Here is a 10,496-nt window from a genome sequence, read left to right as displayed (position 1 = left end):
CTCTGCCACTTCCTGGCTGTGTTATCCCAGCCTACTTACCTAACCTCTCTGAGCCTCTGTGAATGAAGATCATAATGCTATCATTCAGAGGTTTTGAGAAGATTAAATGAGAAACTGAATAGAAAACACTTATCATGGTGATCTGGAGTATTATAAGTTCTCACTAAATATTAGCTGTGATATACATTAATTTATCATCAGGATGCTTGCGAGGCTGCAAAGGAGGTATGGCCTTCTTTTTCTCTCCATGCATTTTTTGAATCTTGTCTTCACCTACAATGCTCTCTGTGTTACTTCCCCCTTTGTGTCTTGAGCAATCCCCCGTTCTCTTAACACCACCTTCATTTGTTGCTTATTCATTCCCTCTCGGTTTCTATATAAAATCCTCTGGTTGACTTTCTGCACTCACACTTGCAGTCAGGAATAAACTGGGATCTAGTTGTGGGGCAGAAGCAAATAAGAAAGCTGAAAAGCTGTGCAAAGAAGGCCAATAAAGGCATTAACACCTGCAGAAAACTAGGAGTGGGAATGGTGATAGTAGGCTCTATACTGATGCCATGTGGCCCTGAGTAGGAAAGGACCAAGGATGGCTGGTAGGCGAAAGCCAAGGGCAGGGTCCAGATTTCTCCATTGGTCACTTTACCCAGAGCCCGGTAGATAAATCAACATCTGCTTATCAGCTGAAGCAAGTTAAAGCATCTCTTCTGCTGTGGACTAAATTTTACTGCCATGAGCACGTCTGCATGATAATATCCATTCATTCATCTGTTCAACTAATATTTATTAAGCACCTACTATGGGCCTGATACAATCCTATCCACACAATGAGTAGGACAAAGAAGAGCCCTCTTGCATTTTGTTTACATTCTTGAAGGGAAGTCAGAAAATAAACAAGCAAACAAGTAAAGTATCAGATAGTGCTATGAAGGAAATAAACACAGGAGTAGGGTCATTTTTTAAGGAGATTAAGAAAGACTGCTCTGAGAAAGGGACATTTGAGTTTAAAAGTGAATAATGAGTAGATGCAGGCATGAATTTTTCAGGCAAAGGGATCATGAGAGTTCTATTACTCTGGAGAGGGATAACAACAACATATATACATATATGGTACTAACAATGTTCTGCTGTTGTAAGAGCTATAAAAACATAAACCCGTCTGATCTTTTAACAACCCATATGAAATACTCTCATTATCTCATTTTAAAAATGGATAAATCAATGATCATAGACCTACCCAAGGTAAAACAGCTAATAAATAGTACAGCCAGGTGCTAACCTAGGCAGATCGGCTCCAACATCCATGCTTTTTTTCTCACTACTGCACTTGAACTGGTTGCAGATGACAAATAAGAGCCAGTGTCACTGGAAGACACTAGGCGAGGGGAGCACAATAGGAAATGATGCAAGAGACATGGGCCTGAGCAGATCGTGTAGAACCTTAAAGAATCATGTAGATCATATCAAAGTATGCATTCTACATATTTTGCTAAGTGCTGTGGGGACCATTAGTGGGTTTTCAGCAAGCAGTAACTTACTTCTGTTGCCTTGCAGAATCCTTGAGTCCTTAATGTGTAACGAGAGCAGTATTCGGAGCCTGCGTCAGAGAAAATCTGTGAATGCTTTGAACAGCCCCTTCTACCAGGCCTATGAAGAGGACCCAGATGACAGCAGGGCTGGGTACAAGGAAGCCTCCAAGTTCCAGGATACCCGTAGCGACTCTCATTATTACATCTTCTTTGAAGAACAAGAGGATGAGATCATTGGTTTTGGCCAGAAGCTCAAAAACCTACAGGAAGAGACCCTACAGGCCTTTGATAGCCATTATGACTACACTGTGTGTGGGGGCAATGAAGACATGGTGTGTACCCCCAAGTCGGATGAGTTCAACCCCTGTGAAGACATAATGGGCTATAAGTTCCTGAGAATAGTGGTGTGGTTTGTTAGTCTGCTGGCTCTGCTGGGCAATGTGTTTGTCCTGGTCATCCTCCTCACCAGCCACTACAAACTGACTGTCCCTCGCTTTCTCATGTGCAACTTGGCCTTTGCAGATTTCTGCATGGGGCTGTATCTGCTCCTCATCGCTTCCGTAGACCTCTACACTCATTCTGAGTACTACAACTATGCCATTGACTGGCAGACAGGCCCTGGGTGCAACACGGCTGGTTTCTTCACTGTCTTCGCCAGCGAGCTGTCGGTGTACACACTGACGGTCATCACCCTGGAACGCTGGCATGCCATCACCTTCGCCATGCGCCCGGACCGGAAGATCCGCCTCAGACACGCATGTGCCGTCATGGTCGGGGGCTGGGCCTGCTGCTTCCTGCTCGCCCTGCTCCCTTTGGTGGGGATAAGCAGCTATGCCAAGGTCAGCATCTGCCTTCCCATGGACACAGAGACACCTCTTGCACTGGCATATATTATCCTTGTTCTTTTGCTCAACATAGTAGCCTTTATCGTCGTCTGCTCTTGTTATGTAAAGATCTATACCACAGTCCGAAATCCCCAGTACAACCCAGGAGACAAAGACACCAAAATTGCCAAAAGGATGGCTGTGTTGATCTTCACTGACTTCATATGTATGGCCCCAATCTCCTTCTATGCTCTGTCAGCACTTATGAACAAGCCTCTCATCACTGTTACCAACTCCAAAATCTTACTGGTTCTCTTCTATCCACTTAATTCCTGTGCCAATCCATTCCTCTATGCTATTTTCACAAAGGCCTTCCAGAGAGATGTATTTATGCTGCTCAGCAAGTTTGGCATCTGTAAACGCCAGGCTCAAGCATACCGGGGCCAGAGGGTTTCTCTGAACAGCACTGGAATTCAGGTCCAAAAGGTTCCTGGGGACATGAAACAAAGTCTCCCCAACATGCAAGATGACTATGAACTTCTGGAAAATTCCCATCTGACCTCAAAGAAGCAGGCTCAAATCTCAAAAGAGTATAAGCAAACAGTTTTGTAAGCTGACCCCACACTACTCACAGTGATAGGGAAAGTTATACCTAAGGCTGGTTTCCTGACACACACTCCGACCACAAGACACACACAGGGTGGCCGATCTAACCCTTGTGCAGGTGATGCTTCTTGGGGCAGGACTTCATCTTGGGAGAGGGACTAACATTAATCTCATCGTCACCTCCAAGAAGGAAGAGAGGCTCCCAGCATGTCTGAATCCCAGGTAATATCAAAACAATCTATACTGGAAGACTTGCTTGATGCTAAGTGCAGACATGACATTGTATAAGATGTTCAACAAATATCAAATGTCAACATTCAGCTTCTCACTTTTATATAGCATTTCATAGTAAATATTCAGCGAATACCAAATACTACTAACTTGGTTGGTGATCACAGATAAAGTTGGCTCCATATTAGCTCATTCCATCTTCATGTTTGCTGACACATCCAGAGAGTTTGAGTTCCTTGAAACTGAAAACTCAAATAGGACATCTTGCAAGGAACACCTATCATGAGACATGAAGGAGGGGAAAGGCTTAGCTTTGAGTTGTTTTCTTAGACTCTTTTCACAAGGATCTACCTGATGTGACCCAACTGTTATGTGTTGCCCAGAAAAACTGGCAAGATTTCACCTTATGTGGCCAAGTAAACTAAGAGTTGCTCTCCTTGGCTAGTCTCATAGCATAAAAGACATGAACTTTAACACTAGAAATATTTATAAGTAGATACAAGCAGGAATTATGAGCAGAACACAGTAAATCACCCATTGATTAATAAAGCAGGCTAGACACCAGGTAACTATTGGACATTGAGCAAATCACTGGGCCTCAAAAGTCTATAGAAATGAAGAAGCTTGATGGCATCTTCTAGTTGTAAATCTCTATGTGTATTTCTTTTCCTTAAAACTTGTTTCCAGTATGAAGAAAAAGGAGAAGTATTAAGGAAGAACTATCTGTTTTTCCTAACTTGTAAAACACCATCTCCCTTTCCTTGGAGTCTAGACATATAACCCAGGACATTTTTTCTGTTTTACTCTTGGTTATGATGTCTGACCCAAAAATTCTATTGAGTGACCATAGTGAGCTGGATCAGAATCATGGATCTAATTACCAGATCTATGCAGCCATAATTATCAGGCCAAAAACAGAGTGGTAGTCATATAATAGAAGGTGGCTTTGCAAATTTTAGTTATTTAGAATTACCACTTCTCTATGCAGATTCACTTGAAAACATTTAACTTGTCTCCAGGGATCAGTCTCTTAGCTATTTCTAAACCACAGTACAATACTAAAGCTATCAAGAAGTTTCTTCTCTCTGAAACTACTAGCTCTTTCCAGCCTTGTTTATCAGTGGACATATCTACTTCCCAACAGTGCTCCCTGACTTACAATGCTCAGGATCTTTATCTGTTGATGTACTCTCCAGATTATCTGTCAGGACAGCCCCTTTATTTCATCCCAGAGATGCCATTTGCTTTGACATTTGCTTCTCAAGTGCTCATGAACCACACTATGAATTAAAACTGCACCATCAATTCAGATTTTGTTGCTTTAAGTTTGTGAGGTGGGCATAGTAAGCCCAATGGACTAGAAATCCTCCCCCAACTCACCTGATATCTCTTCATTGTCATACCCATTCCTGATTATCCCTGAAACTTGGATGTTTGAATGGCAATATTATAAAGACCTAAAATGGTGACTTATCCACCAGTTCACTTGGAACTAATGAAATTAAACAAATGTGTTACCTTTTGGCATGTGTTTCTCAAGTGGCACATATAGAAATATCACATCCTGATAAATTTGTTTTATTTTGAGTAGTTGAAATAATGCTTTGGAAATCGTAACAAATTTGGTAACAAAATTTTTACTAAAATTTGCATTCACAACATGAAATAAAGTTTCTTCCTATAAAATGGTTGTGCTGAGTCCTAGAGTACTATTTTTGTAATTGTGAACTTCTTTTAGGGTTACCATTATATGTGTAAAACTAAAGGCAGGAAAAATATGTTGGCACATTTGCTAATAAATCCATATTATAGATATATTACTGACTGTAAATAACTTGAGCATAACTTATCTTGATTATAAATGCTCTTTATATGGAAAATCTTACACATGACAAAATATGATTCACTAACAAGAAGTGATGGCTCAAGATGAAAAACAGGATTAGTAACATCAAGAGGATCATACACCATGATCAAGTGGGATTCATCTAAGGGATGCAAGGATGGTACAACATATGAAAATCCATCAACATCATCCACCACATCAACAAAAAGGACAAAAACCACATGATCATCTCCATAGATGCTGAAAAAGCATTCGAGAAAATTCAACATTCATTCACGATAAAAACTCTTAAGAAAATGGGTATAGAGGGCAAGCACCTCAACATAATAAAGGCCATATATGACAAACCCACAGCCAACATCATACTTAACAGCGAGAAGCTGAAAGTTTTTCACCTAAGACCAGGAATAAGACAGGGATGCCCACTCTCCCCGCTTTTATTCAACATAGCACTAGAGGTCCTAGCCATGGCAATCAGTCAAAATAAAGAAATACAATGCATCCAGATTGGTAAAGAAGAAGTCAAACTGTCACTATTTGCAGATGACATGATATTGTACATATAATCCCTAAAGACTCCACTCCAAAACTACTAGAACTAATATCTGAATTCAGCAAAGTTGCAGGATACAAAATTAATACACAGAAATCTCTTGCTTTCCTATACACTAACGATGAGCTAGCAGAAAGAGAAATCAGGAAAACAATTCCATTCACAATTGCATCAAAAAGAATAAAATACCTAGGAATAAACCTAACCAAGGAAGTGAAAGACCTATACTCTGAAAACTACAAGACACTCCTAAGAGAAATTAAAGAGGATACTAACAAATGGAAATTCGCCCATGCTCTTGGCTAGGAAAAATTAATATTGTCAAAATGGCCATCCTGCCTAAAGCAATCTACAGATTCAATGCAATCCCTATCAAAATACAAACAGCATTCCTCAACGAACTGGAACAAATAGTTCTAAAATTCATATGGAATGACAAAGGACCCCGAATAGCCAAAGCAATCCTGAGAAGGAAGAATAAAGCAGGCGGGATCTTGCTTCCCAAATTCAAGCTCTACTACAAAGCCACAGTAATCAAGACAATTTGGTACTGGCACAAGAACAGCCCCACAGACCAGTGGTACAGAATAGAGTCCAGATATTAACCCAAACATATATGGTCAATTAACATGTGATAAAGGAGCCACGGATATACAATGGGGAAATGACAGCCTCTTCAACAGCTGGTGTTGGCAATATTGGACAGCTACATGTAAGAGAATGGAACTGGATCATTGTCTAACCCCACACACAAAAGTAAATTCAAAATGGATCAAGGACCTGAATGTAAATCATGAAACCATAAAACTCTTAGAAAAAAACATAGGCAAAAATCTCTTGAACATAAACATGAGCAATTTCTTCATGAACATATCCCCCTGGGCAAGGGAAACAAAAGCAAAGATTAACAAGTGGGACTATATCAAGCTGAAAAGCTTCTGTACAGCAAAGGACACCATCAACAGAACAAAAAGACATCCTACAGTATGGGAGAATATATTCATAAATGACAGATCCAATAAAGGATTGACATCCAAAATATATAAAGAGTTCATGTACCTCAACAAACAAAAAGCAAATAACCCAATTAAAAAATGGGCAGAGGAGCTTAGCAGATAGTTCTCCAAAGAAGAAATTCAGATGGCCAACAGACACATGAAAAGATGCTCCACATCTCTAGTCATCATAGAAAAGCAAATTAAAACCACAATGAGATATCACCTCACACCAGTAAGTATGGCCACCATGCAAAAGACAAAGAACAACAAATGTTGGCAAGGATGTGGAGAAAGGGGAACCCTCCTACATTGTGGGTGGGAATGTAAATTAATTCAACCATGTGGAAAGCACTATGGAGGTTCCTCATAGAAATGTCGTTTGACCCAGGAACTCCACTCTTAGGGATTTAGCCAAATAAAACAACTTGTCAGATTAAAAAAAATATATGCACCCTATGTTTATCACAGCACTATTTACAATAGCCAAGAATTGGAAGCAACCTAAATGTCCATCAGTAGATGAATGGATAAAGAAGATGTGGTACATATACACAATGGAATATTATTCAGCCATAAGAAGAAAACAAATCCTACCATTTGCAACAACATGGATGGAGCTAGAGGGTATTATGCTCAGTGAAATAAGCCAGGCAGAGAAAGACAAATACCAAATGATTTCCCTCATCTGTGGAGTATAAGAACAAAGAAAAAACTGAAGGAACAAAACAGCAGCAGACTCACAGAACCCAAGAATGGACTAACAGTTAGCAAAGGGAAAGGGACTGGGGTGGATGGGTGGGAAGGGAAGGACAAGGGGGGAAAAGGGACATTACAATTATTACGATTAGCAGACATACCTGTACAACACAGAGAAGACAAGTAGTGATTCTACAGCATCTTTCTATACTGATGGACAGTGACTGTAATGGGGTATGTGGTGGGGACTTGATGACGGGGAGAGTCTAGTAGCCATAATATCACTCATGTAATTGTAGATTAATGATACCAAAATTTAATAAATAAATAAATAAATAAATAGAAAGAACCAGGAAAAAACAAAAAACAGGATTGGTATTGACACTAAGGATTTAGATAGTGCTCTAATGAAGATAATAAATCTGTAAGAGTTGGTTAGAGTTTACTTTATCTAGTAGCTTTCAACTATCTGAAAACAGACCCAAATCAGTGAGGAAAAAAATGGCTTCAGGCCAGTCACAATAGATATCACGAAATTCATGCCCTAATGCTTATACATTTTGCTTAAAGGAGTATCTCTGGAAACACCAAAGTTTATTGACTCGTGCTTTATGTATAATCTACTGCATATTAGAAGCAGTCAATTAGAAGAGGAGCAGGTATTATAGGGTAGCAGCATGAGAGTGGCAATAACTTTAAAAGTGAGGGCAAAAAGATGAAAACTATAATCACAAGAATTCAAAACAATAACTGTTTGGGAACAAATAGTTTTAAACACTTGAAGTCTTTGGGAGAAAAATGTGTTATAACTCAGTAGCATGATTCTTATTCATTCTGAATACTTAAAGGGAAAAGAAAAACTTGGTAGCAATACATTCTGTTTCAAAAGATAAAAACATTCCAGTTCTAAGAGGTGCATTAAGTCCTGGCATCTACCAACCTTCCTCTTTCAAATTCCTCTGAAATGACAGTGAAGAAATATAAAATGGGATCAAACCAAAACTATACTGTGAAAAGGAACAGCACCAACAATAGACTGAAGTCCATGATGGCTTTCTGAAGGAAGAAAAATCTATGGCTTTGAGCTGATGGAGTGGAGAAGGCAGAAGCCTAGAACACACTCACAGGATAAGGCTGCAGCTATGGAGGGATGTGTTCTTTCCTGCAGAGTCCCAGAGAGCCTAAGGAGCTAATTAGGGTAATTTATTGCAACTAGATCTCACTTGGCTCCTCTCAGCCCCTCTCACTCCTTTCAGTTAAAACAACTAATATTCAATGTTTACCCCCAGCTGAAATCAAGAAATTAAATGTTAAAGAAAGTGAATGATCAGTGTAGAGATGGCTAAATTACTGGCATTCAGTAGAAGACAGAGAGGCAGGAAACCCAGCCCATTTGCCCATAAAGTGAAGCCTGGACATTGACACTGAGGCATTACCATCAGCCCTTCAGTCAAAAAAAGGTGCTGGGGAGAATGAGATGTACTCTGTCTACTATTAACCATTCTTATCCTTCATTCAAAAATATAAATGAACCACAAGAATTACCAGGCACATGAGGAAGATGAACTGCACATCAATAGCATACAAAAGACCAAATTGAACAAAAACAACATTTCCCCAGAAAAACACAGTTCAGAAACAGAGTATTATTTTTTAAGTCTTATAGTAACATCAGAGAAACTAGTGAAAATGCTGGACCTCAAAACAATAGCAAGCTACTATTTTTTTTAAATAGTAATAAAAAATGAGTTCTGGAAAATTTTAAATGGGATTGTCAAAACAAGAGCTTTAATAGAAGGACTGGGAATTAAAGTAGAAGAAATCTCCTAGAACACTGAACAAATAAGCAAAAATGTGAAATATGAAACAAAAGTTGAAAGATATAGAGGATGTGTCTTGAAATCCAACATCTAATAGGAGTTCTAGAGAAAGCATAGAAAACACAATAACCAGGGAAACAGCAGAAAAACTTCTTGAGCTGATAAAGATTGACAGTGTTCCCTTAGCGCTAAGTGGGAAGAATGAAAAAGACAGTCTTTATAAAATGTCAGAACACCAGAAATAAGGGGGAGATCTAAAATGCTTGATAGAGAATCAAGAGACAAGAGAGAAAAGTCAGCTATCAGGAAGGATTAACAATCAGATTTACCTTTAACTTCTCATTAACGCAAGTTACTAGAAGACAAGGGAGCAACACTTTCAATGCCCGAGGAAAAAATATTTTAAATCCAGGATCTTATACCCAGCCAAATAATGATGTTTATATATGCAAGTATTTGCAAAGTTTACTTATCTGAGACAAATTATCCAAACTTGGAAATAAGCAAAAGGATAATTCAGTGTTTTTTTTTGGTGCAGAGCTGAGCTTGGCTTCCTATTGTCCAGGCCATTTTACAGCTCTATAAGAACAGGGGTTAACTAGTCCAGAGAATTTTTATCTGATAGAGATTCACATAACTTCTGCATGGTTTCTGGCCCCATTAGACATTAACCAATTTTGTAACTAACCCAGCAGTCTTATCCTAACACTCGTAAATTGTTTATATACTTAGCTTCATAAGTGCTTTGTTTGGACCAGTTTTAACATTTTGCTGCTTTCCTTGTTAAATTTTAAGTTGAATAAAATTCTTGAAAAAATGTTTATATTTGTATGAGAGTCATTTTTAAAAAATTTCCCTATATTCCCCTTCTGAAAGTTGATGCTGTATCTCAGATACAGTGTAGTTTCCTTCTCAAGGAATCTTAACACACTACTGGTTTTACAGTTACTAGTATTTGTATGCCGAAACACTGTACACATCTCTTATAGTAACATCAGAGAAACTAGTGAAAATGCTGGACCTCAAAACAATAGCAAGCTACTATTTTTTTTAAATAGTAATAAAAAATGAGTTTTTTTAAAATAGTAATAAAAAAATTTAAAAAGTATAGGATTCACTTATATTTACCAATAGAATACAATTATTAGAAACCTGGACAAGTCAAAGTAATGGAACCGCTGATAAAAGTCAGGATGGGAGTCAGGAGAGGCGTAGGACATGGTAAAGGAGCTAATTTCCTATCTTACACAGTGGAGAGGGAAGGGAGAATGCCCACAGTTAATAGAGTAAGAAATAGAATTTTGTTTTCAAAAGTTAGAAAGCCAACCAAATAAGAAGTCAAAATTAATGCTGAAAAAATTTTATAAAGCTGGGATAATGCTGAATAATTTCCTAA

The 10,496-nt window shown here is 38.6% G+C and overlaps 1 protein-coding gene across 1 annotated transcript; it reads left to right on the top strand.

The window, feature by feature from the left end:
• The first annotated feature begins 984 nt into the window (after window positions 1–984).
• LOC140850717 (thyrotropin receptor-like) lies at window positions 985–9,788 on the top strand. The gene has a single exon (XM_073242022.1). It carries the CDS (start codon window positions 1,301–1,303, stop codon window positions 2,960–2,962), a length of 1,662 nt encoding a protein of 553 aa, XP_073098123.1. The 5' UTR covers window positions 985–1,300; the 3' UTR covers window positions 2,963–9,788.
• The last annotated feature ends 708 nt before the right edge of the window (window positions 9,789–10,496 follow it).

This window comes from Manis javanica, chromosome 8 (genome assembly GCF_040802235.1).
Source record: "Manis javanica isolate MJ-LG chromosome 8, MJ_LKY, whole genome shotgun sequence".
In the NCBI taxonomy this organism is placed as follows: Eukaryota; Metazoa; Chordata; class Mammalia; order Pholidota; family Manidae; genus Manis; species Manis javanica.
Note: the sequence above shows the minus strand (reverse complement) of the source record. Positions and strands in the feature narration are given on the sequence as shown.

Coding starts and splice junctions, on each gene's coding strand:
- LOC140850717 (XM_073242022.1), top strand. CDS start 1,301: ATGCTTTTTTTCTCACTACTGCACTTGAACTGGTTGCAGATGACAAAT.